The sequence below is a fragment of the Oncorhynchus gorbuscha genome, linkage group LG13 (genome assembly GCF_021184085.1).
Source record: "Oncorhynchus gorbuscha isolate QuinsamMale2020 ecotype Even-year linkage group LG13, OgorEven_v1.0, whole genome shotgun sequence".
NCBI lineage: Eukaryota > Metazoa > Chordata > Actinopteri > Salmoniformes > Salmonidae > Oncorhynchus > Oncorhynchus gorbuscha.
Window position 1 is genome coordinate 70,045,780 of NC_060185.1, and position 26,914 is coordinate 70,072,693.

Here is a 26,914-nt window from a genome sequence, read left to right on the forward strand (position 1 = left end):
CATCCATATCTAACAAACCAAGTCAGTATCAATATATCTATGTGACTGGTGTATACTGTAACATGTATGTGCATGCTTACTTTGAAAGGCAACCACTCCCTGTTCTACCCAGGATAACTTGGTGTTGTGATTAGGGAATGTAACTGGCAATGCAACTTTGACTGGCATTGTAACTGTGCAAGAAATGTATTTAAGATGACCACCATAGTCATGGATGATCAGTGGATGCTAGATTTGTACTTTGAACATCCAGTATAAATTGCACAAAATGTTTATTTATTGAATGTGAATCTCATTATGTCATCCATAAATTGTTGATTATATCAGATGTGTTCAAAAAGTTGAAGTAATTGGGTTGAAGTTACTTCAGTAAAATAAAACATTATTTTGTATTAACTGTGGTGTTTTTGGTTCATTGCAAAGTCGATTTAAAATGGGGATTTAGACCAAAACTTTTATGGAGACATGGAAGTCAAAGGAGGGGATTTTGGGGGCGGGGTTTAGCTTCAACAAAATCGCTAATAAGAACTGTACAGTGCGTTACACTGTATGAGACAGCCATGGCGATACAGAATCACCACTATAAACTCAACATCAACATGTTGGTGCTTTTCGCCGTGGCCGTATCGTTGTCACTTGCGTCCGCATCTGCGGACCGTGTGCCGCGCACCTGTGGCACGTGTGAACCCAGCCTGTGCGACCCTCTACCAAAGGAGGGCTGCAAGTCTGGCACAATTTTTGACTCCTGCGGTTGTTGTTCACTTTGCGCGTACGGAGCCGGGGAACCATGTGGGGGGCGCGGAGCCACAGCCAAGCGTTGCGCCTCTGGACTGGAGTGCATAAAGAGCGAAAAGGACAGAAAGACAAAGCTCGGCGTTTGCGCCTGCAAAACCAACTACGAAGTGTGTGGCTCCGATGGGGTGACTTATAAAACTGGTTGCGACTTGAAAGTTGCCAGCCTGAAAGCGGTGAACGAGGAGAAGCCTGAAATCAAGATCTTGAATAAAGGAAAATGCTCAACAGGTGAGAATGGGGGGAACGGCATATAACGGTCCACTTATTATATAGAGCGCAGTAGTAGTTTAGTGGACATTGAACTCTGTATATTTTGGAAAAACTGTTTTGATTTGGTGTATCACGCTGCAATAATTCTCATCCATATCAAATACATTCTGACCTGATAGCCAATAGTTCAACCAAGGGGCCTAGACATGACATTTTGGTGTTACATGTTGGTGTCACTTTCATCTTGACTAATCTTTCCCCTCGATCAGTAAGAGGTATTATGTTTATTTTTAAGTGTGATATGCTTGCTATACGCTTTCTGGCATAATCAATAACCATTTACACAATGCAAATAATGTTCATGTATTAATCCGATGAACTCATATATTAAACTGATTCTAAATGGTCTTGATTAGACTACTGTCTAGTTACTGGATAGAAGAACTGAGAACTATGGAAGATCTGTGGCACTGTCCACTGGGTGTGGACAAGGTTTACATCATCCTCTATCTCTAAAACCCTTCCAAAACAACCAGCCACTGAACAAGCTGAAAGCCGTTGTCTCCACTCTGGGGTGGCACTCCCTATAGAACATATAACCCTGAACAGACATGTCTGAGATTTTACATTTTATAAAGGAGGATGACTGTCGATCAAACAGCAGCGTCTCGCCTACAAACACACAGACAGGCCCTGTTGGTTTAAAGCAAAGCCAGCAGTGTCTAGTTCACTGAACCTTCACATGATTAATTATAACTGCATGCCGGCTCTGGATTAGGCAGGCGAAAGGGTTCAGGACGTGGAAAAAGAATGGAAAAAACCTGGCTAGCTGCCAGAAAAAGTTGTGCCACACGAAAGGCCCCACACTCTTGCTAATTTGCCCATATACAACAGGACGAGGTCAGACCACCACTTAAGCTGCACCCTTTAGGCTCTCAGACATGTCAAGGTGAATATAACGTTAGGTTCAAATTCAAGGCCAACATTCCTCTCTCCACTCCAAGTTGTTATTGTTTTCTGCGGGTTAGTTGACTAGGGCTGTGGTTTCAGGGGAGGATTTTGTTGACCTTACTTAACTGGTGGCAGTAAATTTCACCCGGAACTCAAAACAACAGGGGCCTCTAGCTACAGTTGAAAGTTTACATACACTCAGGATGGAGTCATTAGAACTTGTTTTTCAACCACTCCACAAATCTCTTGTTAACAACCAATAGTTTTGGCAAGTCTGTTAGGACATCTACTTTGTGCATAACACAAGTACATTTGCCAACAATTGTTTACAGACAGATTATTTCACGTATAATTCACTGTATCACAATTCCAGTGGGTCAGAAGTTTACTTACACTAAGTTGACTGTGCCTTTAAACAGCTTGGAATATTCCCGAAAATTATGTCCTGGCTTTAGAAGCTTTTGGTAGGATAATTGACATAATTTGACTCAATTGGGGATGTACCTGTGGATGTATTTCAAGGCCTACCTTCAAACTCAGTGCCTCTTTGCTTGACATCATGGGAAAATCAAAAGAAATCAACAAGTCTGGTTCATCCTTGGGAGCAATTTCCAAACGCATGGAGGTACCACGTTCATCTGTACAAACAATAGTACGCAAGTATAAACACCATGGGACCACGTAGCCGTCATACCGATCAGGAAGGAGACGCATTCTGTCTCCTAGAGAGGAACGTACTTTGGTGCGAAAAGTGCAAATCTATCCAAGAACAACAGCAATGTGAAGATGCTGGAGGAAACAGGTACAAAAGTATCCATATCCACAGTAAAATGAGTCCTATATCGACATAACCTGAAAGGCAGCTCAGCAAGGAAGAAGTCACTGCTCCAAAATCGCCATAAAAATGCCAGACTACGGTTTGTAACTGCACATGGGGACAAAGATTGTACTTTTTGGAGAAATGTCCTCTGGTCTGATTAAAAACAAAAATAGAACTGTTTGGCCATAATGACCATTGTGCAAGGCGAAGAACTTCATCCCAACCATGAAGCACGGGGGTGGCAGCATCATGTTGTGGGGGTGCTTTGCTGCAGGAGGGACTGGTGCACTTCACAAAATAGATGGCATCATGAGGAAGGGAAATTATGTGGATATATTGAAGCAACATCTCAAGACATCAGCCATGAAGTTAAAGATTGCTCGCAAATGGGTCTTCCAAATGGACAATGACCCCATGCATACTTCCAAAGTTGTGGCAAAATGGCTTAAGGACAACAAAGTCAAGGTATTGGAGTGGCCATCACGAAGCCCTGACCTCAAACCTATAGAACATTTGTGGGCAGAAGTGAAAAAGCATGTGTGAGCAAGGAGGCCTACAAACCTGATTCAGTTACACCAGCTCTGTCAGGAGGAATGGGCCAAACTTCACCCAACTTATTTTGGGAAGCTTGTGGAAGGCTACCCGAAACATTTGACCCAAGTTAAACTATTTAAAGGCAATGCTACCAAGTACTAATTGAGTGTATGTAAACTTCTGACCCACTGGGAATAAAAGCTGAAATAAATCATTCTCTCTGCTATTATTCTGACATTTCACATTCTTAAAATAAATTGGTGATCCTAACTGACCAAGGACAGGCAATTTTTACGAGGATTAAATGTCAGGAATTGTGAAAAACTGAGTTTAAATGTATTTTAGTAAAGGTGTATGTAAACTCCTGACTTTAACTGTATATGAGTCAGCGCTTATTTATGATCCTAATTATCATATCATATCCATTCCTTGGGTTGGAGTATAGAGCATTGAAAAGACAACATAGTCAATCTTCCATAGGTCAGCTGTTTCATCATAACATTGTTCTAAAGCGGCCCTTACTTTGCAACCCTTGTCATTCAAAGCCTATTCATCATAACTAAAATAACATCCCAGTAAACCTACATTGCTGTCTACACTTGTGGATCGCATGTAAAGTATTACGTGCCAGAAGTGTGACGTGATGCAATTGCACAAATTATTTTCTTGACCCAATGGAAATGATTGATCATTCTGTTTGAGCTAAATAGATTACCAGCTTTGTTTTTCAGAATTAATAATAGAGTTTTAATTGGTGCAAGTCAGCATAAAGCCTGTCCCAATGTTTCAAAGGCAATTACAGTAATGTCCAGGTTCACATTGAGAAACCAAACAGAGGTCATGTTCAACTAATTCTTACTGGCATGAGAAAATCGAAGGGATAAAGTATGCTTAATATTTCTCCAAATTCCTAACTAACAGAATTAACTCCAAACTCCTTGATGTGTTCCATGTTATATCAGCTTCACCACTTACTGTAAGATTCACATGAATTATTTTCTGAACGGCTAAAAGGACTGGAGCAGCTATCGGTTCATTTGTAACACGCTCACTCATCTATACAACGCATCAATCAGAACACGAACATTGAATTCCTGCTCTGACATTTCCATCCTGTACCAGCTTGTCCCAGGGGATAACACCAGAGCTCTCTCTGAGTCCGCCCAAGGTAAAAATACATGTTACAGGTTGATGTGAAGGAGATAATAAATCCACTCAATTGTCTCACCTTTTTTTCCTTTCTTCTTCTCCTCCTCCTCTATAGCACCTGTCATTGTGACAGCCCCTGGTGAGGTCTACAATGTCACAGGCTCCCAGGTCTACCTGAGCTGCGAGGCCATTGGAATCCCCACCCCTGTGATCACCTGGAAGAAGGTCCCAGAAGGTCCAACGGTGAGGTCAATAGGACATGTTCAATTGAAATTTGAATCAACACTTTTCTAGGTTATGGTACAAAAGAAAAGACAATCGCCCCATGCGTTTGAGAAAACACTTCTACGAGGGTATCAGAATCACTCCCATGTATAGTTTAGTATGACGGTCCAAATAACTGTACATACGGTAGTTTGTTAATGTATTTTCCTATGTCTAGATATTCATACATCCCCTTCAACTGAATGTTGATTTGGGCTCTATAGTTGAGGACACAATGGATGAAAGAGATATGACCACGGAGGATATGAAGCGCGTGATTGTTGACACTGAAACAATAGCACAGGACATAAGGGGTTAATATGAAAACAGATATAATCATGATGGAAATCTGGAAGTTTTGGTGGTAAACAAAAAACGTCTTCCTGCACTGAAAGAGAGAGTGTGGGTTTGAATTGATACATTTTAACATTGTAAGCATGGTTTAATTCGATTCGATTAACACAAAGGCCCACACTCTCACAGCTCAACAGAATGCTGCTTTGTTCGAATGGAGCCCATAGATTAGAGATTTGCCTTGACCTGTTAAATCTGACCTATTTAGCAATCAATGCCTATGTAACTGGTGTTAGGGGTTTTCCTTTAAATAGCCAGTCACACACCTTAAATAGCAGAACTTGAGGAATTAAGGGTGAGCTTAGCAACCACATTCCTCTTTCTCTTGTAGTGGAGGGGCCCCATTATGTTTTAATTACAGTAGGTAGTGGGCCTGTCATGGTCCTAATCAAATCACATTTTATTTGTCACATGCATCATAAACAACCGGTGTAGACTATCAGTGAAATGCTTACTTTCGGGCCCTTCCCAACAATGCAGAGAGAGAAAAAAAAGAGAAATAGTAGAACAATTAAAAAATGATATCAGAAGGATTAAATAGAAAAAAACTAATTTGCCGGAGAGGAAGGAAACCACAGGGATTTCACTATGAGGCCAATGGTGACATTAAAACAATTACAGAGTTTAATGGCTGTGATAGGAGAAAACTCAGGATGGATCAACAGCATTGTAGTTACTCCACAATACTAACCTAATTGACAGAGTGAAAAGGAGGAAGCCTGTACAGAAGTAATACTGCAAAATGTGGCAAAGCAATTAAATATTTGTCCTGAATACAAAGTGTTATGTTTGGGGCAAATCCAATACAACACATTACTGAGTACCGCTATCCATATTTTCAAGCATAGTCGTGGCAGCATCATGTTATGGGTATGCTTGGAATTGTTATGGACTGGGGAGTTTTAATGGACAAAAATTAAACAGAATGGAGCTATGCACAGGCAAAAACCCTCGAGGAAAACCTGGTTCACTGGTAGATTAATTTACTTTTCAGCAAGAAATTACCTAAAAGAGGCCAAATCTATACTTGCTTCCCAAGAAGACAGTGAATGTTTCTGATTTACAATTTTGACTTAAATTTACTAGAAAATCTATGGCAAGAACTTAAAATGGTTGTCTAGCAATGATCAATAACCAATTTGACAGAGCTTGAAGAATTTACAAAATAATAAAATGAGCAAATATTGTACAATCCAAGGGTGGAAAGCTCTGAGAGACTTACCCAGAAAGACGCAAAGCTGTCAAAGGTGCTTCTACAAAGTTTTGACTCAGGGGTGTGTAAATTTGATATTTCTGTATTTCATTTTTAATGAATTTGCAAAAATGTCTAAAAACTTGTTTTCACTTTGTCATTATGGAGCATTCTGTGTAGATGGGTGAGAAAAAAATCACAAGAGGGGCCCCCATGTTGAGGGTCAGCATGGCAGATATGTTGTTGTCTACCCTCACCACCTGGGGTTGGCCCATCAGGAAGTCCAGAATCCAGTTGCAGAGGGAGGTGTTTAATCCCAGGGTCTTTAGCTTAGTGATTGGACGGGACTAAGGTGTTGAACGCTGAGCTGTTAGAGTGAAGGTGATGACTATGCCCGGGTTAGGTCCTATCTACTGTAGAGGACTAGAGCCTGGAGAAATTAATGTCCGGGCCTCCTGAAGAACAGTTTTCAGCTTGCCTCAAAATCCCCTCAGATAGGGAGGGAGAGGGGAAGAGGGAGGAAAAGAATGGGAAAGGGGAGAGAGGGAGATAAAAATCGAGGGGGAAGAGTAGGAAACGGAGACAGAACTGATGAGTGAGATAAGTGAGACGGGGAGAGAGAGTGAAGGAGAGAGAAAGGCCAAAATATGTTACAACATTTACATTTGACTAATTTAGCAATTTTCATACTGATCCCCCGTGGGAATCAAACCCACAACCACCCTGGAATTTCTCTCTGGAATTAAGTGACCTTCAACGTCTTCGACACAACAAAACAGGCCAAACTCACCTCCAGCTGGTTCTCACACTTCGTCTCTTTGAGGGGAGAGAGATGAAAAACATGTCAGTGAGCTCGATAAAATACAACTGAAGATGGATGGTTTGGATTCAACAGAACATGTCATGTGTTAGTTACATCCATCTTTCCATACCAAGACTTTCTTGTGGCCCACTGATTTCCCAGATGAGCCTTTGCTTATGTCATGTGTTTTTATAGCTGTAGATGTCAGTGTCTGAGCTTAGGTCATATAAAGAGAATGTGATATATTATTATTTATTTTAGATGACTTGAAATAACATTGGGCAATTTACTGAAACCTACTATAACATGATTAAGTTGGTTGCCTCGTGAAGTGTAGTAGCTGAAGCGTCAAACGTTTTCAGTTTCACAGCTGCACGCACACTGTGTGCTTTTAATGAGTTGATTTGATGAGTAAGTTATTACGTTAACGGCTGTCTTCCCAGGTCACCAGCGGAAAACAGAGAATGGAGCTGCTTCCAGGAGACAGAGACAACCTGGCCATTCAGACCCGTGGAGGACCTGAGAAACATGAGGCCACCGGCTGGGTCCTGGTGAGTCCAACCAGCCCACACACACATAAACATACAGATATACACACTACTTGAAATATTTTTGCTGTCATACTGACTTGTGGATCTTCCCCCACAGACACAAATCAGTCAAATACCTCAAAGACCACACACAGATTTAATAAAGGGACAATTAAAGCATAGGGTGGAAGAGTTACTATGTATTAGATAGCTGACATTCCATTATTTATGCAATTTATTTATAATTATAAACCAGGTATTTCGAGCCCTGAATGCTGATTGGCTTAAAGCAGTGGTATACCACGGGTATGAGAAACATTTTTCTTACTGTTCAAATTACGTTGCTAATCAGTTTATAATATCAATAAGGCACCTCGGGGGTTTGTGGTATATGGCTGATATACCATGGCTAAGGGGTGTATCCAGGCACTCCGCGTTGCATCATGCTTAAGAACAGCCCTTAGCCGTAGTATATTTGCCATATACCACACCCCCTCATGTCATATTGCTTAAATATTACCTGAGGCATATTCCAAAGTTGTCCATCAACGCTCCTCATTGACTTGTTCTGTTCAGAGCCTCTACATAACAGAGAGTTGAATAGCAATTAAACTCCTTCTTCCCTGTTCAGTGGTTAGATCTATATCTATCTCTTCTTCCGTATCTTTTCACTCTCGCTATTCTGCTCCCCTGCTGTCAAACATCAAATTCTCTCAATTTCTTGATCTCATTTCAGAGTATTTATCTTCCACAATGATTCGTTGCCATGTTTTCTTAATTTGCCATCTTCCACTGTAGATGTTTGTAGTTGTGAGAAGTAAACGTCTAAACATCTACACAGGTGCAAGCCGGCACTGGACAGCAGTTATACAACTGTAAACAATCCTGAACACTTGAAATGGCGTACGTGCTCTGTCGAAAGGAGCCGAGTTTGACTGGAGAGGAGAGTTTGAGGCTGTGTTTGTGTCCCCTTGCAGCTGATTGTTTACTGCAGACCACATCATGTGTTCTGCTAAAAATCACACTGAGGTTTAATAACCACCGTCGCCATGCTTTTCAGATCTCGCCGCTCACCAAGGAAGAGGCGGGTTCGTACGAGTGTCACGCTGTCAACGCCAAGGGAGAGGCCTCAGCGGTGGGCAACATTCACGTGGTGGAGTCCATCGATGACATCCCTGTCAAGAAGGGTACTGAAGCACCCCTGTTCTATTGCACTCCTATTGCACACGCATTTCTACTTTGTTTCATGTTAAATCTAGACCCACACAACATGGCACCAAAGGGCATGTCTACCCTTTATACATTGATTTTGTCTCTTCAGGTTTGCATGATGCTGTGTCTGTACATGTGCGTCCTTGTATGCGTACATTTTGTGTGTGTGTGTCTGTGCATGTATGCGTACATTCAAAGTGTGTGTGACTTCTAGCATGTGGTGACCATCCCGTCCTGACATGTTTAGGAGTGCCTGCTTTGCTTTTGGCTCGGCCCACGTCACTTGGCTCTCGACAGGGCTAGATGGTTGCCTCGACAAGGCAGCACGTGTCACTGGGGTTGACACATGCAATTTATTGACCTGCCTTTAAAGCTTTGCTCCATGGGAAAGAACCTGGATGTTTGAGTGAAAACCCCATCACAATAACAAGGTTAGCTCTACCTTTAGGTGATCTCCCATCCCTGGTGGTCTGTGATGATGGATACTATACAAAAAAAAAAAAACTATTTTCCAAGGCACACTCTCCATCGGCACACTCTCTATCATCCTATCTAAGCACTTCTCCTTCATTTCCTGTGACCTAAAAAGGAAGCAGGGCTAGATAGGTGACACAATCTGATGAAAACCAATCCAAGTATTCAGGTCTTCCCCAACTTTAGTCATAATTTGTACGTTTGTTTTTTTGCACCTTGGGTCTGAGAAAGCACTTTTAACAATTAAATTAAGTATTATTATTTATTATAAACAGGACCAGTTAAGGACCCATACCCTAGACATTCACTTACCTCTTTAATAAATGAACTTATCGGTCATCATGTTCTTGTCTGTGTCTCTTCCAGTGACCAAGGATGATGAGCTGTAAGGCATCTCAGCACAGTAGGGATTCAGTGGCGGCTCCTGCAGGATCACGAGAGGAGGGAGCAGCCCCAAGCCCCCCCCCCCATCCCCAACTATCCCACCACTGACACAAGTAGACCTGTACACTGACTGAGAATGAGGACCAACACTCACTATTAGCATCAATCATATTTATACTTGATTTGTTATTTGGTAAGTCACAGTTTTCATAGTGATACTCAGTATACTGTTTATGCACAAGCATCAACATTGCATCTCACGACATTGAAAGTTACCATCATGGACATCCACAAGACACATCGAGGCCTCACACACATTTTTCTTGTCAGTGGCATCACACACAAGTCAATCTTTAAAATGTGCAAGTTACTACCAAAATAATTTAAACACTTGAGTAAATGAGGGATACAAAGTATATTGAAAGCAGGTATTATTGCTGGCTTAATTAAGCAATCAAAACATCCCATCATGCTTAGGGTCATGTATAAAAATGCTGGGCATTCCATTATTTTGGCTACCATGGCTATGGATGACAATGCCTGCATCTACAGGGCAAGAGTGGTCACAATGGTTTGATGAGCCTGAAAACCATATTGCATGGCTTTCTCAGTCACCAGATCTCAACCCAATTGAACACGGGGGGATTCTGCAGTGGCGTCTGAGACAACATTCTCCACCACCATCAGCAAAACACCAAATGATGGAATTTCTCATGGAAGAATGGTGTCGCATCACTCCAAAAGAGTTCTAGACACTTGTATAATTGATGCCAAGGTGCATTGAAGCTGTTCTGGCTCGTGGTGGCCCTACACAACTAAAACACTTTATGTTGGTGTTTTCTTTATTTTGGCAGTTTCCTGTATGTGCGCACACACATGCATGCTCAACCAAACTCAGCAGTATTTCACATCTGCCTTACTCTTCCACCATCTCTTCCTTTGATGTAGTTTTCTATGTTTTTGTGAATTTATTTACTCGAAAGAATTTTACCCTGGGTACCTCAAAAATATTACATTTTAAAGCAATCATGGTTGGCCAAGGCAGAAACATACTGACATACAGGCTAAAAATAACTAAAATCACAACTTGAAAAACGAATATGAATAAATCATTACATTCGAGATTCCACTTTTTATGTATAACGTACACTATTTTTCTTTGACCTCCTGAAAAGTACACAAATCATTCTTTCCCTTGACACATGGTACTTGATAAGCCATAAAGCCATGCCTTTGCAAAAGCCATTGTGTGGAGTGAGCGATCTGGACTGACAGGCAGGCTTAACCAGACACAAGGCTTTCTCTAGCATTCATATAACCCCAGGGCTCATATACCACGGGTTTAGCTAACAAACCACACAGCGGGGCGGATGTCTGGGGATGTACTGTAGGGTATATTGAGGAAACAACAAGTTTGAAATGGCGTAGAAAAAGAGGAGAATTTATGTTGGAATGCAGAGATCCACGTTCGGTGCTATTGCTAATAGTCTGCGACTCCAATGAAGGGGCCAGTGGACATTGCTTTTACCAAAATGTTGCTAGTTTTTCAGCTTAAGGATGTATTTGATGTATTCACTTTGGTGTATGGTTTACTAACACTGATATTACTACCATGGGACACTTGCTGTACATTACTAATAAATACAAAATGGACTACAAGTTGTGGCTATTTCGATATTATATGATCAAGACGTCTGCACAGAAGTGTAACACTATGAAATATATATATATACACACACACACACACACACACACAGTATATACCTCCGTTTTTCAAATCCACAAAGGTAGCTAGCTCAATACAAACACCGAATGAAGAAAGTGTGACAAATTAAAAACCAACCTTTATTTATTCTAGTTTGACAAAAACAACCGAGACATTGTTCCTTCCGTTATAAAACAGTGATATCACGCCCAAAATAATTTTGCGAGACAAATCGTGGGGACCTGACCATTAGCGTAAAAACAAGTTGACTGTTGCGTTTAGTTTTTGTCTCCTGAGGCTCTATCTCTCCCACTGAAGAGATAAGCGATGTCCTCGACATTCCTACAACACAATTCAATTCCTGTTGACTGGACAGGGGTTTAGTAGTGCTCCTAACTGGTCATCATGCGAGGGGCGATACTCATGGACATGAGCTCCTGGAAGAGCAGCTTGCAGGCGTATGGCATTCTGACCAGTGAGATCTGACAAGAAAGGGTGGAAACGGTTACATTGTACAAACATCTTATTCGATAAATCTTCAACAAAACTAAGGCTAGAGGCAATACTTTTTTATAGTCCTGTTGGAACACTTTAAAATCTATTTCACTATACTGTATTGTAGTTAGAATTTGGAATTGACATTCTGGTTACAGTAATAAAGGTATAATGGACATAAACAACATGTGAATAGGCTGGCCTAAGTAATAAACAGGAATAACTGGGAGACTGGTGGTGGTGTTGTTCCATACCTGTGTTTTGTTGCGACAGCCCCTGCACTCATAGGTGTGTGTACGGGTGTTGGCGATGGCCATGAGGCCACAGAGGTTGCAGACGTGGACCTGGTAGGGGTCAGACGCCTCGAACAGCCTCTCACGCAGAAACTGAGCCGCGCCGTGGGCTATCTGACAATCACGCTCCATCTCCCCAAAACGAAGACCTCCATCACTGGGTGCAAAATGAGAGCATGGTTAGTTAAAGTGGCAATCTGCAGTTACTAAATCAAGTTTTGGACTTATAAAGTAATGACTTATAGCCATTATTTCTTGAAGAATATAACTTAGAAATGCCTCATGAGCTTAGTTCAACTGTCGTACGCCATCAGAACCAAAAATATAACCTTGTTTTACTGCATTATTGTTGCCTCAAAATATGGTTAAAACTATAATGTTGATATCATGGATGGTCAGTCCTTGCAATCCATTGCTCTGTCTATGAATTTCAGTGGTTACATTTCTCCAGGCCCATCCCTCAGCTTTTTACCAAAACAGAGGCGGGGTGCTTGCTTTGTTATTGTTTCAATTAAGGATTCTAGATTTAACTGGGCGAGATCAGGGCCTGTATTCATAAAGCATCTGATCTAGAAGTGCAGATCTAGGATCAGGTCCCTCTCCCACTGTGCATTTATTATCATCTGAAAAGACAGAACTGATCCTAGATCAGCTCCTACTTAAAGTTGCTTAACGAATACAAGCCCAGTGCACTCAAATAGTGCCATAAAAGGGAAAAAGTCCTACGTTAAATCATTCTTAGTATTGTTACCGTGATCTGCCCTCCATGGGCTGTCTGTTGAGGATCTGGACAGGGCCTCGGGCCCGGGAGTGGATCTTGTCATCCACCATGTGCTTTAGGCGTTGGTAGTATGTGGGACCGAGGAAGATCTGAGAGGTAATCTTACGGCCGGTAAAACCGTTGTACAACACCTAGAAGGGAAAGACGAGGCCCGTTAATTGTACTCTATAGACAGACTAGTGTGAAATAGCTCCGTGTGAAATAGCTACTAAGGAAGTTAGATGTGAATGGTAAAGGAGGGTGATGTCCTGACCTCGTTGCCCCTCAGGTGATATCCGTATTCAGACAGCAGGTTGGAGACCTTCTGCACGTTGACCGCATCGTTGAAAGGTGTGGCGTCACCAATCTCCCCTTTGTTGGCTGAAACCTACACGGTGAAAGAGGGTGAAAACAAGAAAACTCCCATCCATACACTATACTTTATTTCCATGACAAACAAATTCACACTGACCTTTATAATTTCTAAAATATTTAATCTAGGTACCTTATTAGTTTACTGTCACATTCTTCAGAGGTATCAACATAGGAGTAACACAAGTTCAAATTAAGTAGGGGGAGCAGTTATTAGACAGGTACCTTGCCCTGCAGGCACTCGATCAAATGGCCGACTGTCATACGAGAGGGGATGGCATGGGGGTTGATGATGATGTCTGGGGTAATTCCCTCGCAAGTAAAGGGCATGTCCTGTGGAAAGAAACGGAACAAAGGACATAGTTCCCTTACAAAAACTTGTGTGAGGGTTCCAGTTTTCTAAGCCAGTCTTTCTAAGGCATAACCCCTTGCAGGAATGTTGCACGTTCTACAGAAACTTCCATGTTCTCTCTAAATAAGTTTTATAGTATTTACTGGGATGTGGTTGACTTAGCATTTCCTCTGAAGAGGCCTTTGGCTTTATTTATGTTTAGGCTCAGTCTAAACACAATGTCGAGGCCATTGACTAAACATCACGATAAATATTTCCTGGCTCAATGTCATACTGTGTAATCTACTTAAGAGTGAGCAGTCCTGTAGACTATGCATGAGGAACGTGTGTTTAATACGCTACCTCCTGTCTGTACTGAATACCACAAGTACCCTTCTGCCCGTGTCGACTGGCAAACTTGTCACCAATCTGGGGGATACGAACAGAGCGAACCTGCAAGAAACAAATGGAGTTTGAGTTAAATCATGCCACAATTTGGGCCATAAGGCTCCATAACCTTTTGGCCCAAGGTTAGAGGGTGCAATATTCAAACAGTGGAGCTCATATTTAATTTAGTCAATCTGTCAACAACTCGGTATTTGGTATCTCGGGCTTGTTGCTTCTATGGAAGCAATCATGCTCGTAAAACTCAACTCAAACCTGCCCATTCTACGGATGACCTTCCTGCCTACTCTAAACTTGACAAATAGGTAGAGCTGCCAACAGGGATAATTTATTACGGTTTGTTTGTCATTTTTACAGCCTACTAATGCATTGTCAACTTGACACAATATGCCTATTGTGGTAAGCTAGAGGACTCAGGACACACCCTGATCTTGCAGAACTTGTAGCCCTCCTGGTTGAGGGTGACCATGACTTGGTCCACGATGCCCGTCTCGCTGGTGCGGAGGAAGGTGCTGCAGTCCCTCTTGGTGTAGCGCCGGTTGGTGCTGTCCAGCTCGTCGTCATTCTCCGGCAGGGTCACCGTCTTGCCGATGATCACGTCCTCGCCGGAGACGCGCACGCCGGGAGCTATCAGGCCGTCGTCGTCCAGCTTGTCGTAAATGGCGTGCCTCATACCTGGGGGAAGGCAGGGGCATTGGATTGTTCACACAGCAGTTCTGTTTGTATGACTGCCAATTTAAATGGAAGCTGCCGATGGAACATTTTATGAGATGATGGAAATAGTAGGCTCTGATTTTCTGGCCGACTCCTCTATACTTGTAGATGCCAAGATGCCTAGGACGTACCCGAACATGTTTCGCGTGTGGGTTTTTCAAAGACTTCCTCCTGATCAAAGCCTTTCTTCGACTCTTGTTCTTTATAGGAGCGGTAGAACACAGACCTGAAATAAACACCGTTAATTACACCACCGCCTTAAAAGTCATTATCACAGCAAATTTCTATCTTCAAATTACAGCGCAAACCTGAAGAATCCACGGTCCACCGCAGAGCGGTTCATGATGACAGAGTCCTCCTGGTTGTAGCCAGTGTACGCCGCAATAGCCACAATAGAATTGATACCTAAACCAGGCACAAATGAGAGGATTTCAACGAGCCAGGACTTTAAAAAAATAAAATAAAACTCAAAAGGCATAAATCTTTAGGTCAGAGTTAAGGAGTGTTTTTGGCTGCTACTTCTGCAGCGCTCCAGTTCTCACCTGCTGGGAGCTCTCTGAAACGCAGGTACTCCATAGAGCGAGTGGTGACTAAAGGTTTCTGGGGGTAGTAGAGCACATGGGCCAGGGTGTCCATCCGCACATGGAAGTTGGTGATGTACACACCCATGGCTTGTTTACCCATAGCAGACTGGTACGTGTTTCTGGGAGACTACACAGGGGAAAATATGGGGGGGAATGGTATTAATAAGATTACACTTAAAACAGAGGCATATAAATTACAAATCGTGTGATACTGTATACCAAGACTGAAAAAAAAAACTTACGTTTTATATCCTTGTCTTGTCATAGAAAATACCATTGCCACCGCACCTAATCAACCATGCGAACTTAAAAATATATTTTCGGAGCGTAATATTTTTAGCCGTACCTGGTTGTGATCGGGGAAGGGGATGATGGAAGCACAGACTCCCAGGATCATGGAGGGGTGGATCTCACAGTGGCTGTATGTAGAACAGTAGGCCACGCCCTTCTCCTGGAGGTCGTCAGGGGTCATGGCCAGCATCACTGTCTCTTCCTCCAGGGTGTCGATGTACTCCACCACGCCGCTGGCCACCAGGTCCTGCCAACTGTAGTTGTTGTACTCCCTCTCCTTCAGCTGGTCGATGTGTCTCCTCTTCAGCAGCAGCTTCTGTTTCTCTACGATCAGCAGAGGACGACAGATCCTCCCGGCGTCTGTGTAGATGCGGATCTCCCTCTCTCGGATGTCTCTGATCATGGACACCTAGAAACAGGCGTAAACACGGATCAGAACAACGTAGCACATCAGGATAAGGAATATTGTGTTTGTAGGTTAATTCAAATGAATAATAATATAATAAATAATGAAAATGTTAGAAAAGCTGAAATTCCGGGAAAAAAAATCACCTCAGACACAATGATGTCCATCTGCCTCCTCAGTTTCCTCAGTGTGTTCATCAGCTGCTCTGGGTCCTTGTGTATTCCCACCCAGCAGCCATTCACAAAGATCTTTGTGGCACTGTTAGTGTTAAATTAATGAAGAAAAAAAATCAGTAAAAATGCAAATAAGAGAGGTTGACAAACTATACAAGTAACTCAGCATAAAAGACAGAACGCTTAGATATCTTCTGGACTGATAAAGAGCAGTGTGCTGCCATCTGCTGGACTAACTCTGCAATGGCTGCAGGTGAGATCTCCTCCAGGTTCTCCATGCTCCACTCCTCCAAGAACTCCAGGATGGGAGAGGGCTGGGAGCCCACAGAGATGTAAGCCATGAGGGCCAGGTTCTTCACCAGGCCTACAGCATGACCCTGGAGAGACCAGATAGACAGAGGGAGGCACAAAGACAGGAACAAAGTAAGAAGGGACAATAGCATATCAATGACACGCCTTAATTGACAGAGAGCTTAATTCTTTGAGGGTAACCTCAACCTTAAAATATGGTATGATGCAACAATAGCCCTTGATATGAACACAGATGTCATTTGCGTTGGTTTTGAACGTACCTCGGGGGTCTCGGCAGGGCACACCATGCCCCACAGCGTGTTGTGAAGCTGCCTGGGCTTGGCTAGCTTGCCGTCTCGACCGATGGGGGAGTTCACCCGTCGAAGATGGGAGAGGGTTGAGGCAAAGGTCAAGCGGTTCAACACCTAATGATAAAGAACACAAAAAAAATCTGGTTCGGAATGACAACAATCCTCTTGTCGCAGCATAATGGCAAACTGAGCCTAAACTCTATAGGAATGTGTACCAGATGTCTTCTGCACTGTGTTACCTGGGACACTCCAGCTCTGGCCTGATGGGCCTTCTTGACGTCACCCCAGTTCCCCGTGGCCAGAGAGTACTTCAGGCCATCGGAGATGATGCGCGTCTTGATGGCCAACTCCAGGTTGAAGTCTTTCCCTCTGTCAATGAACTTCTGGGCGTAGATGCGGATCTCTTTCAGCAGGTTCTTGAACATTCTAAAAGCGTCCAAAGAAATGAAAAAGAGCTTGATTCAAGTTACAGGCTTAGTATCCCATTGACTTCATAAATATTCACCAAATGCTCAGTTTGGATAGGAGTGCGGTTTGCACAAAGTAGTCCTGCATCTGTGAATCATAGCTTTGTAGAGGAGTTCCTTGAGGCCTTACCCTCGGAACAGGAAAGCCAACAGAGGCCCAGCCAGGTCCAATCTTTTGTTGCCGTAGTGATCCCTGTCATCCAGCTCTCTTCTGCCCAGAGCAGCCAATAGCAGTCTATGGACCATGTACCTACAAACAGACCCAAATACATCAAGCACAACAACAACATATTGGTCTTTATGCAATCAGTAACATCATACTGTGATAACCATAAAATTACATATAGAATCTCCAACAGAAACCTGGTGAATAATAGGATCTCTATGATTATTACATTAATATAACATAATAAAAAAACACACCCTAAGAAATAGGCCTTTTTGGTCTCACAGAAGTCACTGACTCCGACATGGGGGAGCACCTCCTTCTGCAGCACCTCCTTGGCGTATTTGATCCTCCTCTCTTTGGTGACACCGGGCTTGGCACCACGAGAGCCGATGAAGTTCAGGGCCACGTTCTGCTCCTGGATCACAAAGGCCTCATCCAGGGAGGGCTTGACCTGGTGGAGCACAGCAGATCAGATTAGAGTTGTGGGTGGGCGGGCGATGAGAAAGAGCGGGGGGGGGCAGGAGTATGTTTCATTTGTCAGTTAAAATGTAGAACTTTTACCATCTCCATCATCTCAGGGTCGTCAAAGTCGTAGATGATGTGCTCCAGGATGTCTCTGTCGGAAACAAAGCCCAGGGCTCGGAACACTATGATGATGGGCACCTCCTGTCTGATGTAGGGCAGAGTGGACACGATCCTCTGACCAATGGCACTTTTCTTCACCCCCTGGGGGAAAAGAAACAAGGAGAGTCAACATTTGGGTGCAGTAGCAGAGGCAAGAGAACCTAAATGCAACTTTGCCAGCAAATTCAGACAGGGTATATTTTGGTGTTCAAGGTTGTTTGTTTCTCACCTGTCCTCCCCTGGCCATCATGCTGACCCAGATGGAGCTGGTGGGCCGCGAGGAGTTCTCCAGGCAGGAGCGGCACTCCCCTGTGTATGCGTACTTTGAGTCCTTCTTGGCAAAGACGTACACTGTGTTCGTGGCCATCTTTTCTTGGGCAATCAGGACCTTCACACCAAATACAACAATTGTTATCAATAAAACTTCCTCTTCAAGCAAAAGCGTGTGTTTCTCAGGTGCTTCGTGAAAAGTATTGAAGAAACATTGGTACCCAAACAAACAAGGCCAGACATACAGTACCAATCAATCACAAGTTGGGACACACCTACCCATTCAAGGGGTTTTCTTTAGACATCAAAACTATGAGATAACACATCTGGAATCACGTAGTAACCAAAAAAAAAAAAAAGACTTAATCAAATCAAAATATGTTTTATATTTGAGATTCTTCAAATAGCCACCCTTTGCACACTCTTGCCATTTTCTCAACCAGCTTCATGAGGTAGTCACCTGGAATGCATTTTAATGAACAGGTGTGCCTTGTTATAAGTTAATTTGTGGAATTTCTTTCATTTACATTTACATTACATTTAAGTCATTTAGCAGACGCTCTTATCCAGAGCGACTTACAAATTGGTGCATTCACCTTATGACATCCAGTGGAACAACCACTTTACAATAGTGCATCTAAATATTTTAAGGGGGGAGGGGGTGAGAAGGATTACTTTATCCTATCCTAGGTATTCCTTAAAGAGGTGGGGTTTCAGGTGTCTCCGGAAGGTGGTGATTGACTCCGCTGTCCTGGCGTCGTGAGGGAGTTTGTTCCACCATTGGGGAGCCAGAGCAGCGAACAGTTTTGACTGAGCTGAGCGGGAACTGTACTTCCTCAGTGGTAGGGAGGCGAGCAGGCCAGAGGTGGATGAACGCAGTGCCCTTATTTGGGTGTAGGGCCTGATCAGAGCCTGGAGGTACTGAGGTGCCGTTCCCCTCACAGCTCCGTAGGCAAGCACCATGGTCTTGTAGCGGATGCGAGCTTCAACTGGAAGCCAGTGGAGAGAGCGGAGGAGCGGGGTGACGTGAGAGAACTTGGGAAGGTTGAACACCAGACGGGCTGCGGCGTTCTGGATGAGTTGTAGGGGTTTAATGGCACAGGCAGGGAGCCCAGCCAACAGCGAGTTGCAGTAATCCAGACGGGAGATGACAAGTGCCTGGATTAGGACCTGCGCCGCTTCCTGTGTGAGGCAGGGTCGTACTCTGCGGATGTTGTAGAGCATGAACCTACAGGAACGGGCCACCGCCTTGATGTTAGTTGAGAACGACAGTTTGTTGTCCAGGATCACGCCAAGGTTCTTAGCGCTCTGGGAGGAGGACACAATGGAGTTGTCAACCGTGATGGCGAGATCATGGAACGGGCAGTCCTTCCCCGGGAGGAAGAGCAGCTCCGTCTTGCCGAAGTTCAGCTTGAGGTGGTGATCCGTCATCCACACTGATATGTCTGCCAGACATGCAGAGATGCGATTCGCCACCTGGTCATCAGAAGGGGAAAGGAGAAGATTAATTGTGTGTCGTCTGCATAGCAATGATAGGAGAGACCATGTGAGGTTATGACAGAGCCAAGTGACTTGGTGTATAGCGAGAATAGGAGAGGGCCTAGAACAGAGCCCTGGGGACACCAGTGGTGAGAGCGCGTGGTGAGGAGACAGATTCTCGCCACGCCACCTGGTAGGAGCGACCTGTCAGGTAGGACGCAATCCAAGCGTGGGCCGCGCCGGAGATGCCCAACTCGGAGAGGGTGGAGAGGAGGATCTGATGGTTCACAGTATCGAAGGCAGCCGATAGGTCTAGAAGGATGAGAGCAGAGGAGAGAGAGTTAGCTTTAGCGGTGCGGAGCGCCTCCGTGATACAGAGAAGAGCAGTCTCAGTTGAATGACTAGTCTTGAAACCTGACTGATTTGGATCAAGAAGGTCATTCTGAGAGAGATAGCGGGAGAGCTGACCAAGGACGGCACGTTCAAGAGTTTTGGAGAGAAAAGAAAGAAGGGATACTGGTCTGTAGTTGTTGACATCGGAGGGATCGAGTGTAGGTTTTTTCAGAAGGGGTGCAACTCTCGCTCTCTTGAAGACGGAAGGGACGTAGCCAGCGGTCAGGGATAAGTTGATGAGCGAGGTGAGGTAAGGGAGAAGGTCTCCGGAAATGGTCTGGAGAAGAGAGGAGGGGATAGGGTCGAGCGGGCAGGTTGTTGGGCGGCCGGCCGTCACAAGACGCGAGATTTCATCTGGAGAGAGAGGGGAGAAAGAGGTCAGAGCACAGGGTAGGGCAGTGTGAGCAGAACCAGCGGTGTTGTTTGACTTAGCAAACGAGGATCGGATGTCGTCGATCTTCTTTTCAAAATGGTTGACGAAGTCATCTGTAGAGAGGGAGGAGGGGGGGGGAGGATTCAGGAGGGAGGAGAATGTGGCAAAGAGCTTCCTAGGGTTAGAGGCAGATGCTTGGAATTTAGAGTGGTAGAAAGTGGCTTTAGCAGCAGAGACAGAGGAGGAAAATGTAGAGAGGAGGGAGTGAAAGGATGCCAGGTCCGCAGGGAGGCGAGTTTTCCTCCATTTCCGCTCGGCCTTCCGGAGCCCTGTTCTGTGAGCTCGCATTGAGTCGTCAAGCCACGGAGCGGGAGGGGAGGACCGAGCCGGCCTGGAAGATAGGGGACATAGAGAGTCAAAGGATGCAGAAAGGGAGGAGAGGAGGGTTGAGGAGGCAGAATCAGGAGATAGGTTGGAGAAGGTTTGAGCAGAGGGAAGAGATGATAGGATGGAAGAGGAGAGAGTAGCGGGGGAGAGAGAGCGAAGGTTGGGACGGCGCGATACCATCCGAGTAGGGGCAGTGTGGGAAGTGTTGGATGAGAGCGAGAGGGAAAAGGATACAAGGTAGTGGTCGGAGACTTGGAGGGAAGTTGCAATGAGGTTAGTGGAAGAACAGCATCTAGTAAAGATGAGGTCGAGCGTATTGCCTGCCTTGTGAGTAGGGGGGAAGGTGAGAGGGTGAGGTCAAAAGAGGAGAGGAGTGGAAAGAAGGAGGCAGAGAGGAATGAGTCAAAGGTAGACGTGGGGAGGTTAAAGTCGCCCAGAACTGTGAGAGGTGAGCCGTCCTCAGGAAAGGAGCTTATCAAGGCATCAAGCTCATTGATGAACTCTCCGAGGGGACCTGGAGGGCGATAAATGATAAGGATGTTAAGCTTGAAAGGGCTGGTAACTGTGACAGCATGAAATTCAAAGGAGGCGATAGACAGATGGGTAAGGGGAGAAAGAGAGAATGACCACATGGGAGAGATAAGGATCCCTATGCCACCACCCCGCTGACCAGAAGCTCTCGGGGTGTGCGAGAACACGTGGGCGGACGAAGAGAGAGCAGTAGGAGTAGCAGTGTTATCTGTGGTGATCCATGTTTCTGTCAGTGCCAAGAAGTCGAGGGACTGGAGGGAGGCATAGGCTGAGATGAACTCTGCCTTGTTGGCTGCAGATCGGCAGTTCCAGAGGCTACCGGAGACCTGGAACTCCACGTGGGTCGTGCGCGCTGGGACCACCAGATTAGGGTGGCAGCGGCCACGCGGTGTGGAGCGTTTGTATGGTCTGTGCAGAGAGGAGAGAACAGGGATAGACAGACACATAGTTGACAGGCTACAGAAGAGGCTACGCTAATGCAAGGAGATTGGAATGACAAGTGGACTACACGTCTCGAATGTTCAGAAAGTTAAGCTTACGTAGCAAGAATCTTATTGACTAAAATTATTAAAAATGATACAGTACTGCTGAAGTAGGCTAGCTGGCAGTGGCTGCGTTGTTGACTTTGTAGGCTAGCTGACAGTGGCTGCGTTGTTGACACTACACTAATCAAGTCGTTCCGTTGAGTGTAGTAGTTTCTACAGTGCTGCTATTCGGGGCTAGCTGGCTAGCTAGCAGTGTTGATTACGTTACGTTGCGTTAAAAGAACGACAATAGCTGGCTAGCTAACCTAGAAAATCGCTCTAGACTACACAATTATCTTTGATACACAGACGGCTATGTAGCTAGCTATGTAGCTAGCTACGATCAAACAAATCAAACCGTTGTGCTGTAATGAAATGAAATGAAAAATGTGATACTACCTGTGGAGCGAAGCGGAATGCGACCGGGTTGTTGAGTGCGGAAGTTCTATTCAGTAGACGTTGGCTAGCTGTTGGCTAGCTAGCAGTGTCTCCTACGTTAAGGACGACAAATAGCTGGCTAGCTAACCTCGGTAAATTAAGATAATCACTCTAAGACTACACGCTCTAAACTACACAATTATCTTGGATACGAAGACAGCAAAGACAACTATGTAGCTAGCTAACACTACACTAATCAAGTCGTTCAGTTGAGTGTAATAGTTTCTACAGTGCTGCTATTCGGTAGACGGTGGACGTTTGCTAGCTGGCTAGCTGCTGGGCAGATAGCAGTGTAGACTACGTGACGACGAAATACGAAGTTGCAATAGAAGTGCTGACTGTTTCACTTTGTTGTCCTCTTTCTTTTCCTTTTTCTTCTGTCCTTCTTTTGTCCTTATTTTGTCTTCCTTTCTTCTGTTAACTAGATATTTTTTGTTGTTATTCTTTGTAAGCTAGCTAGCTTCTTCCAGGAGAGTCCCTAGCAACTGCTTAGCAACAAGTAAACAATTCTGCTAGCAATTCACCTAGCTAAGATAACTGTACAATTTTATGAAAAAAATAGTTAATTTTTCAAAAGCCTGTCTTGTTTAGTTTGTTCCTTGTTTTGTCTTCTATTGAGTCTTGCAGTTTTCTCTTGATTTTTTCGATGTACTTCACTCTAAAAAAACATTTAAATCTCAATAAATACAGGAGCTCATTTTTCAGCAGCTGCTCAATTTAGAACTCCGGAATCCTTTCCTTCTTAATGCATTTGAGACATTCAGTTGTGTTGTGACAAGGTATGGGTGGTATACAGAAGACAGCCCTATTTAACCAAATACACATTATGGCAAGAACAGCTCAAATAAGCAAACAGAAACGACAGTCCATCATAAGTTTAAGACATGAAGGTCAGTCAATATGGAAAATCTGAAGAACTTTTAAAGGTTCTTCAAGTGCAGTTGCAAAAACCCTCAAGCGCTATGATGAAACTGGCTCTCATGAGGACCGCCACAGGAAAGGAAGATCCAGAGTTACCTCTCCTGCAGAGGATAAGTTAGAGTTACCAGCCTCAGAAATTGCAGGCCAAATAAATGCTCACTGAGTTCAAGTAACAGACACATCTCAACATAAAATGTTCAGAGACTGCGTGAATCAGGCCTTCATAGTCAAATTTCTACAAAGAAACCACTACTAAAGTACACCAATAAGAAGAAGAGACTTGCTTGAGCCAAGAAACACAAGCCATGGACACTAGACCGGTGGAAATCTGTACTTTGGTCTGATGAGTCCAAATTTGAGATTTTTGGTTCCAACCCCCTTGTCTTTGTGAGACGCAGGGCAGGTGAAGGGATGACCGCCTGACCTCAACCAAGTTGAGATGGTTTGACATGAGTTGGACCACATTGTGAAGGAAAAGCAGCCTACAAGTGCCCACCATATCTGGGAACACCTTCAAGACTGTTGGAAAAGCATTCCAGGTGAAGCTGGTTGAGAGAATGCCAAGAGTGTGCAAAGGTGTCATCAAGGCAAAGGGTAGCTACTTTGAAGAATCTCAAATATATTTGGATTTGTTTAACACTTTTGTGGTTACTACATGATTCCATATTTCATAGTTTTGATGTCTTCACTATTATTATACAACGTATAAAATAGTAAAGATAAAGAAAAATCCTTGAATTAGTAGGTGTGTCCAAAATTTTGACTGGAACTGAACATCCCACCCTCCACCCCTGTTCGCTCTTTCTTCTTCTACCTTCTCAGAGCCGTTGATGATGAAGTAGCCCCCGGGATCTAGCGGGCACTCGTTGAGCTCACAGAGATCACGGTCCGTCAGGCCGCTGAGAAGGCAGTAGGTGGAGCGCAGCATGATCGGGATCTTGCCGATGAAGGTCTTTTGGTGCTGGGTCTGCAGCTGGTCCTCTCCCTCCTTGATGATGGTCTTGGTGATGTCCACGTACAGGGGAGCAGAGTACCTGTATAATACATATGTGAGCCTGGTTGGCACTGGCAGGAATAAAGATTGCCTATGACATGCACAGGAAATATATTGTGATAAAATGTCGGCTCCAAAAGGCCCAACTTACGTGAGGTTCCGGAGTCTGGCTTCGTTGGGCATCATAGGTGAAGGTGCTCCATCTCTTTCCCAGTGAGTGGGTTTGGAAAGGTAGATCTGTTCAAACTTCAGCAGGTAGCGTGGCTGTAGAACAAAGCAATAGGCTCATTAGTAACAGGCCATGAATGAGTGCCCTCAGAGAGAGGCCCTACATAGAGCAGCGTATCAGAAAGTTCCTGTCTGTCACTCACCGGGTCCTCCACCTCACCAGAGGTGTGCTGGGCCTCAGCCTGCAGGTCAATGGGCGGGGCGTCCTCCACAATCCTCTGCACAGACATCTGGATGAACTCGTCAAAGGAGTCCAGCTGCTGTCGCACCAGACCCTTCTCATCAAAGTAGGAACTGTAGGGTGCATCAGAGAATATAGTGTTATTAGAACATAAGCAAGCTGCATAGTGTATGCTCCATGATGATCAAAAGAGAGATAGGTAGGGAGAGCATAATTTTACCTGATAACAATCCAGCAAGCTTCCTGCCATAAATCGGGGGTGATTTCATCCTCATCCTCATCGTATTGGATATCTGCAAGAGATCACGGAAAATACACCAACAAAGTGAATGCAGACACCGTGATTTAATGTTAGCCTAGGCCCCGGATCTAGTTCATGGAGTTTTCTACAGAAAGAACAACTGATAAGACACAAAGAAAGGTATATCAGCTCTGCAGATATCAAAGACAGTTTTTTTGCACATAATGTCATTATGTGATGCTCATATAGATAGGCCTAGTTGAAAGTGTGCTATAGCTAGCTAACGTTAGGTGTTTAGTTAGGTGAAACCATATTTGGTATGTAACAAACGAGTCAACCTACATAGCGCTAGCAAGCTTGCTTGCTATCTCTTCTTGTTGATGCTCCTGGCGCCATATATTAGCCTATATGCTAACTTAGCTAGCTGGCTACATTATGTAAAATAGCTGAAATACCTTCATCTTGGTCATACATGATTACTGCTTATTCCCTCTCGTGTTTGCCTAAATAAGCAGAATCCGACGTTTAAAACATCAACAGTGTCGGATTCAACGTTGTCTAACGTTGCACACTTTGCTATCTAAATTAATACAAAAAGAAATATTGACGGTCTTTCGTAAAACGTCATTTCCTGCCAAAACTGTTATTTTGCCGTGTTAGAAATTAGTCTTAACTAAATATTTATACTATTCTGTTCTAATATTAACTATGATAATCATATTATTTTATCTAATAAATAATACGTTATTATTATTATCAGATGTCGAATCTTAATAGTTGTAAACGTAAATAAACAACATTTCCACCAACGTCAGTTCCGTCAGGATATACATGGAGTTTTGGTTGCAGCAACTCACATGTGTAATGGATTTAAACTACAGCTTCACAGACTAGATATTTCGCTGGATGTATAAAAACGAAGCATCCGCTTGGCGTTTCCACTCATGACCAAATATGGTCGTGATAGGAAGCCCTCAGCCCACTGGCCGGCAGTGTGGGAAGATGGAACGGAGCTGGAGTTCGCCGACACTCTGCAAATGTTTTCATCGATCAAACATTTGATCTCAATACCGTTTTCTGTTCCCCAAACTATAATCTGTTTTGAACAGACTGGACTACGTTTTGTGGACTTCGCGTTTTTAGAAGGAGTGCAAAGACGAATTGAATTATTGCGCACGTGCACTTCACAGAGTATGCGTTCCCTAACGAAAATATGCAGATCGATACTAGAACGCGCCAATAGAATCTCGCTAGCTCGTGCTTGGCTATACCCACCTCCTGCTTGCTCTGCGCACGATAACTAATTTGTTCCCGTTGGAAAAGACAGGCTGTAGAAAAGACGTGCTGTGGTATATCTTGGTTTAGTTATACACATTGTTGATAGTTCAGTTAGGGGCGGTAATGACTGCCAACCGCCGTTAAACTCCACCAAAGAAGAAGAAGCAACAGCTTGTGTTGTTATTCAAGATGATGTCATCATTGTTTAATGTATGGTTCAATTGTGTTACTTTGTAAAGATGTATAAATTGTTGCCACCCCCATTACGGGAAATAGTTACATGTACATTTTTTCGACATCTATCAATTCCATGTCTATCTGTAAACCAAAGTACCAAATCGACCTCATCACCTCTACCAAGGCACTATATGTCTGTGTTTGAAGGAAACATGTTTCATCATAAACTCCCTTTTGTATTGGATGACCAGTGGTGGAAAAAGTACCCAATTGTCATAGTTGAGTAAAGATAGAAAATTACTCAAGTAAAAGTGAAAGTCAAACAGTAAAATACTACTTGAGTAAAAGTCTAAAATAATTTGGTTTGAAATATACCTAAGTATCAAAAGTAAATGTAATTGATAAAATATACTTAAGTATCAAAAGTAAAAGTATAC

General features: G+C 43.8%; 2 protein-coding genes across 3 annotated transcripts; one reads left to right on the plus strand and one right to left on the minus strand.

Moving 5' to 3' along the window:
• Positions 1-526: 526 nt before the first annotated feature.
• Positions 527-11,330, plus strand: LOC123993442 (insulin-like growth factor-binding protein 7). Its single transcript, XM_046295604.1, has 5 exons — positions 527-1,023; positions 4,575-4,702; positions 7,515-7,622; positions 8,662-8,788; positions 9,654-11,330. The coding sequence occupies exons 1-5, from the start codon at positions 561-563 to the stop codon at positions 9,674-9,676; spliced, it is 849 nt and encodes a 282-aa protein (XP_046151560.1). The 5' UTR covers positions 527-560; the 3' UTR covers positions 9,677-11,330.
• Positions 11,331-11,495: 165 nt separating this feature from the next.
• On the minus strand, positions 11,496-25,649 carry LOC123993440 (DNA-directed RNA polymerase II subunit RPB2). Of its 2 annotated transcripts, none has more exons than XM_046295602.1 (24): positions 25,478-25,649; positions 25,002-25,074; positions 24,744-24,894; positions 24,524-24,636; positions 24,193-24,412; positions 18,292-18,450; positions 18,000-18,164; positions 17,693-17,889; positions 17,400-17,519; positions 17,042-17,228; positions 16,773-16,916; positions 16,438-16,577; positions 16,174-16,285; positions 15,677-16,030; positions 15,289-15,457; positions 15,055-15,151; positions 14,878-14,972; positions 14,457-14,707; positions 13,991-14,080; positions 13,522-13,629; positions 13,199-13,312; positions 12,916-13,076; positions 12,126-12,321; positions 11,496-11,858 (listed from the first exon to the last, which is right to left on the minus strand). In XM_046295602.1, exons 1-24 carry the CDS (start codon positions 25,494-25,496, stop codon positions 11,769-11,771), a joined length of 3,525 nt encoding a protein of 1,174 aa, XP_046151558.1. In that variant the 5' UTR covers positions 25,497-25,649; the 3' UTR covers positions 11,496-11,768. The 2 variants fall into 2 exon arrangements, with proteins under 2 accessions (XP_046151558.1, XP_046151559.1); XM_046295603.1 differs by having other exon boundaries at positions 25,365-25,506.
• Between the last annotated feature and the right edge of the window lie 1,265 nt (positions 25,650-26,914).

Bases quoted from the DNA above. Each gene is read 5' to 3' on its own strand.
- LOC123993442 (XM_046295604.1), top strand. From the start codon at position 561: ATGGCGATACAGAATCACCACTATAAACTCAACATCAACATGTTGGTG. The intron at 1,024-4,574 runs GTGAGAATGGGG...CCTCCTCTATAG, and splicing joins TAAAGGAAAATGCTCAACAG to CACCTGTCATTGTGACAGCC. The intron at 8,789-9,653 runs GTACTGAAGCAC...TGTCTCTTCCAG, and splicing joins TGACATCCCTGTCAAGAAGG to TGACCAAGGATGATGAGCTG.
- LOC123993440 (XM_046295602.1), bottom strand. The intron at 24,413-24,523 runs GTAAGTTGGGCC...TGTATTATACAG, and splicing joins GCCAGACTCCGGAACCTCAC to GTACTCTGCTCCCCTGTACG. The intron at 18,451-24,192 runs GTAGAAGAAGAA...TTTGGTGTGAAG, and splicing joins TCATCAACGGCTCTGAGAAG to GTCCTGATTGCCCAAGAAAA.